Source organism: Gracilinanus agilis, chromosome X, assembly GCF_016433145.1.
Source record: "Gracilinanus agilis isolate LMUSP501 chromosome X, AgileGrace, whole genome shotgun sequence".
Taxonomy (NCBI): domain Eukaryota; kingdom Metazoa; phylum Chordata; class Mammalia; order Didelphimorphia; family Didelphidae; genus Gracilinanus; species Gracilinanus agilis.
The window spans coordinates 17,744,575-17,750,574 of NC_058136.1; the positions used below are offsets into that span (position 1 = coordinate 17,744,575).

At 39.2% G+C, this 6,000-nt stretch overlaps 1 protein-coding gene across 1 annotated transcript in view; it reads left to right on the forward strand.

Moving 5' to 3' along the window:
- The window catches only part of PHF6 (PHD finger protein 6), a 29,632-nt gene extending 24,151 nt beyond the window's left edge, over positions 1-5,481 (forward strand). The window contains exons 8-10 of the mRNA XM_044682471.1: positions 1,938-2,071; positions 3,965-4,094; positions 4,390-5,481. Coding sequence (XP_044538406.1) covers positions 1,938-2,071; positions 3,965-4,094 — 264 coding nt within the window. The 3' untranslated portion in view covers positions 4,390-5,481. The remainder of the gene's footprint in view (positions 1-1,937; positions 2,072-3,964; positions 4,095-4,389) is intronic.
- The last annotated feature ends 519 nt before the right edge of the window (positions 5,482-6,000 follow it).

The window sequence follows — 6,000 nt, forward strand, 5'->3', positions numbered from 1 at the left end:
TATCTGAGGCCAGCTTTGAACCCAGGACCTCCCGTCTCTAGGCCTGACTCTCATTCCACTGAGCTACCCAGCTGTCCCTAGTAATATTTCTTAAAAGTGAACTGATAGGATATAGGAGAGTTTATGTGAGAATTCTTGACTTTGTCATTGGTTCATCTTAGAACCAGGTCACCATAGTGATTTTTCGACCAATCTTCTGGATATGAACCTCCCTTATGATGAAGTAGTCTTTGTCTTTATATGATACAGCTTAGTATTTTGGGCAGCACGTGGCATAATGCCTTTTCCTGGGTATTATTAATTTTTCCCATGTGCCATTGAATGACGCATGTTTGAGGGGGCAGATCTTTTGAGTGACAGTATTTCCGGAAGAAATGAATGCAAACTGGCTTTTTAGTAAATGTTTCATTATTTCAAATGTTAGTGGAGAATTTAAAGTGTTAGTGACATTTATCAAAATGAAATAGGGCTTAAAATTGCAGCAATAATAGTAGGGAGGACTGGACCTATAATTTTCATTCCCAGGTGAGGACACTCTGTCTTCCAATGCAGGTCAACACCTTCGCAACTTTCTAATCTTAGATAGAAAATTGCTTCAAGCACTTAGCTTGAAGGGACCTGGCCAGGCTAACACAGCCAACAACCATTTTAGGGGGAGGGGAGGCTTGAATCCAGTGCTGCCAGCCCTCTGTCTGCTATTCCTACAAAAGAGTTTCCTCCCAACAACCTCATAAGATAGTGTAAAAAATATTGTTCTCATTTTGCAGAGTGGGAAACTGAGGACCAGAAAGAGGCAATTGACTCATCCATGAACAGATGGCTAAACTTTGTAGTACTCTTTCCACTACGTCACACTGCCTCAACTTTCTATTTTCTGTTTCAGCTTATATGTGCAGTATGTAGTTTAAAGTGTGCTCCATATTCATTTGCACAAAAAATGCCATGCCAGAACTGTAACATGCTTCTTTTGTGTTCCATATTGACATAGTTTGCCTACCAGGTATGGGACATGGCCTAAAGCTACCCTTCTCCCAAAGGAAAAAGGCATCTAGATAGATGTACATCAGAAAATAGCAATGGGGGACAGCTAGGTGGCTCAGTGAGTTGAGAGCCAGGCCTAGAAACAGGAGGTCTTGGGTTCAGATTTAGCCTCAGACACTTCCTAGCTTTATGACTCTGGGCAAGTCACTTAACTTCCATTGCCTAGCCCTTACTGCTCTTCTTCCTTGAAACCAATACATACTATTGATTCTGAGACAGAAGGTAAGGGTTAGAAAGGAAAAAGAAAGGAAGGAAAGAAGGAAGGAAATGACAGTGAATTGAAATAAGACCCTACTCTTGTTTTATAAAAAACAGTTTTCCATGGGGGGCAGCTGGGTAGCTCAGTGGATTGAGAGCCAGGCCTAGAGACAGGAGGTCCTGGGTTCAAATCCGGCCTCAGACACTTCCCAGCTGTGTGACCCTGGGCAAGTCACTTGACCCCCATTGCCTACCCTTACCAATCTTCCACCTATAAGTCAATACACAGAAGTTAAGGGTTTAAAATTAAAAAAAAAAAAAAAGTTTAAAAAAAAAACAGTTTTCCAGTATTCCTCCCTCTTAATAATTTGCTTAGCCATTTGCCTGTTATTGAGCAATTGGGTTGTTCCTCATTTCACACCCTCTTTTTTGCTGTTAGGATCATCTCCATCTTAGCAGTATCCTCACTTCCTTACTTGTTTCACCATTGAGGTTTATTTATCATTTCCATTTATTTCACTAGTTTATTTAATAAGTAGTTAGTGACATCTTAGAGCTGAGTTAGTTGTGACTTCTATGGCTGTGGGTGAAGTGTTATTCCTTTTTTTTCCATGTGGTAATTTATTATTGTATGTATTGGTTTTATGTGTAAACTGTCAAGCCTACTTATGGATACTCCTCTCTATCCCTGGTAACAGAAGTGTACACTTTGTAGCCAGCCCGGTGCTACCATTGGATGTGAAATAAAAGCTTGTGTCAAGACTTACCATTACCACTGTGGCGTGCAAGACAAAGCTAAATATATTGAAAATATGTCACGAGGGATTTACAAGTAAGAAATTACAGTTCTTGATTTTTCTTTTAGATGTCACAAAAAAAAAATAATTGTGCTTCAAAGGATCACCTCACCTGATGTTACTGGCCTCGTTCTCCATAGCATTGGTAGCACAAAGCCAGAGGTGGCTACACAGGCCATTTCTACTCTGGCTCTACACTCCTGGGGAGAGAGTTCCATCTAGGCATGAGATTACACTGTTTTCTCTGGGTCTTCTGACATTGCTGGGCCTGTGCTCTGGTGGTGGGTTTCCATATTGTCACCTACCTATTCCATCTGATTTTTGTGTAGTTGTTTTGCCCATAGATAGGGAAAAGGGGGCATTCTTTCACTGCCCTGATTTCTGCCCTATCCTATCCTATCCACAGTAGACTTAGCTGTCATCTTTTTCATTGAACAACCTGATTGATGGTTTGCTTCTGAGAGATATCAAGTATGTTCTTACTTGCAAAGGTTTGGCTTGTAACTACCCCCTGTTGACTTAGTATCTGACAGCCTGGGAAGCAGGAGATTCAGGCAAATAGGTTGTTAGGGTCACCTATCAAGGTCTAATTCTTGCTCACAGAATTGATCTCTTTATAATGTTGAAGGTTAACATGGAAACTTAGAATGTATTGGGTGTTTTATTCCTCTTAGTAGAACATAATCTCTGTTTACTTGATGTACTAGAATTACTGATGAAAATAGTGCAATGGCCCATCTGCATCGATTCCTTTGGGTCAGTCGGCCAAATTTATTCCAGTTTGATTTCAAAACAAGGCACTAGGAGCTCCAAATTGCCTGTCCCCTTTTTGATCCCACATTCATACTGGGTTCCAAAAGCCTATTGTGTTCTTTAAATGGATTCTGAATTCTGTTTTTCACAGAAAATAGTTAGATCCCAGAAGAGAACCGAGATACAAGAGGAGTTTTGTAGGATGGTTGGAAGGGGAGGTGTATCCCAGGTTGAAGTAGGGGAGATGATAGGAGCTTTGTATCTGCATAAAGGATTTTAAGAATGAAACAGTGTCTTCAGATACCTCCTTAGGTGAAATTCCTATCCTAACTCCATTTCAGGATTTGGAGTGTTTTCTAGTTCCCAAGGTGTAGTATTTAGTGGGCATTATTTCTTTAGTGGCTGCTAAAAGTTCATAAAAATATACATATTTAAGAAGAAGTATTGTAAGGAGTTACACTAGGTAAAATCAGCTCCTTCCCCCACCTTTTATCTCCTTGAATTATGAGGAAATGTAACTCATCTTTGAGCACATAAGTAACTAATAAGTTCCACCTCTGCAGAGCAATTTGGTAAGTGGAATCTTTTTTGTTGTTTTGCTTTCGCTTTATCGCCTTACTAAGACTTTGTATTTATCAAAGCTTGTCCTATTGGATCATCCTTTATCTCGGCTCATAACCAGCCATAGGAGAGTATTCAATGAACTGTGTAATACCACCACCTTGAAGGCCTTGTATACTTCCTTTGTGCAGTTGGCCTTAAAGACTGCCCTCAGACCATCCCTTTACCTTTTTGGGGTGGGAGAATACTCATTGGAACAAAGAATCATCTTGTCAGGGTTATATGGGAGACAGGCCAAATCACCTTAGCAAGTATTTTAAAGAAAGTAATTATCCAAATTAGCTTTGAAACTGAATGAAATTGAATTCTATTGCTTGGTAAACTGCTGAGCATAATGGAAACAGCTCATGTAGTACTATCTGAAAGGCATACAAGCATCTTTGTAATTGATGTGTCCCATTTCTAAGTGCCTTCACCAGTGTAAAAGGGCAAGTCATCTTCATCTACTAGGACTTAACATATCATGGGTACTCAATAGTAGGAAGCCTGTTCTCTCCCATTTCATCTAACTTTGTTTCCTGATGAACTTTTCCTCATTGCTTTTGTTGCTTCAGACTGTACTGTAAAAACCATAGTGGAAATGATGAGAGAGATGAAGAAGATGAAGAACGAGAAAGCAAAAGCCGGGGAAAAATAGGAAGTGATCATAGTGGCTTCCCTCAGCAGCAACTCAATGGAAACTAGGTATGGAAGTTATTCCTGATACAGAGATACCCATCATTCAGGGCATTACTGATATGACTAAATGCCAGTAGCTCCAACAATACTAATGTGTTTAGCTGACAGCATGTTGTTAGAAAATCCTGTAGAACTGAGGAAGGTTTTGTAACCTTAGCTGATTTTGTAACAGTTTTAAAAGAGAGCAAGTGAGCCATTTTATCAATAAATGTAGATGTAATGTCAAATTTTTTAAGATACGCTTTTTCCCCCTATTTTCTCTATTTTAAATTTACAATTGTTTTCATCATCTTTTGAACAGGTTCAAGGGACAGAGAGTTAGAAAACTGGGAATGAATAAGACATCCATAACTACTATTCTTTTTCACTGTTTTCTAAAATAAGAAAGGGTTAGGAACTTTCTACTGCCTGACGCTATTAGATCCTTCATTGAGCTGCCTGAGATGTTCATGTGTGTGAGCCTTCAATAGTGGCAGAGTTTTACTTGTTGATATTATGTAGTTTGTAGTCTGCAGTGTCTGGAAAAAAAAATAGAAACACTCAATGATATGTACAGTGTCAAAAGTTAAGGCAGACATTGAAATGAACTATTTCTGAACTGAATAAACTTCTAAGATCTGGAATGTGTAAAATGTTTAGTGGATTCAGTATCAAGGAAAAGTTGAAGCCAGTTGTACTTCACATTGCAGACGTGGCCAGGGGTGACAGCACAGTTAATTATGAGTTTTGTGATTTCTCCACACGCAAACAAAATCGAGGCTCCAAAGGAAGATGGCCTCCTGTTCTTCCTCTCTTTGCTTGGAAAGCACATGCATAAAAGAAATTTTCTTTACCACAAAGTGTGCTAAATAAAGATTTTTCAGTTTGTTCCAGTTGAAGTTGTTCCCACTTACCAGCATGGACTCCAAGCAACTGGTGAGCTCCAGTGCTTACGCCAAAGGGCTGTGTGTATTTTCTTTTTTTCTAACTCCCCTTGCCTCCCCTTCCAGGCCCCCCCTCCCCCACCCCCTTTGCCCATATACCTTTCTTCTTTCCAAAATATACCAAGAGCTTTGGGCAAAAGTGGTTGAAATCTTTATACTAACATATGGAAGCGGCAAATTAAACCTCCTTGAAATTTAGAGGGTCATTATTCACTAAGGAATTTAGCCACCGTGTCTGAAACCCACACCTCTCAAGTGCCCTGTTGTATGGAACACTTCACAAATTGGTCCCAAGTATGAAAGTAGGTCTTGTGTGCTATAGGAATAATAAAGACTCTTTTTATTCATAAAGCAGCAGTATTTCTTTTGATTATGTGACCACTATTTTAGAAACCATATTTAACATTTTTGACTTTTTTGAGTCATCACTTTGATTTTTCGGCCCTACTGTTATCTTGTGTGTGTAGGGCTGGCTCCGTGTGCTCCTGATTGGTGGTTCCTTAGGTTGGGGTTAATCAGTGGCTAACTGCTCAGTTCTTTTAACAGAGTATTTTTCCACTGACCCTTCTAATGAGTGATAAGGATAGCTTCTTGTGTTTACTGATTGAAGCACATGAGTATATTTCTTTCTAATAAAACCAAAAAACCTTTGTGGTCTGCCTGATACTACCATAGCACCTCAGTAGCAAGGTAGGAATTCTGACTTTCTACATTTGAAGCAAATCGACAAGCAAGATTCATTGACAACTTGACTGTACATTGAGAAGATTATTCTGCAGCTGATATAAACAGTTCTTTTTTTATGTAACAGGTGAAAACTTACACTGTGTTTAAGATTCTGTTGCTTTTTTACTGTTAGTATTTGAAAGCCACGTTTGTCAAATATATTTTCACGCATATACTTAAAACAAGGGACCCAATTATGACGAGTCAGCCGTCTTTCTTTTTCTTTTTTTCTTCTAGAAGGATAATGTAACTTTAGTAGGTTC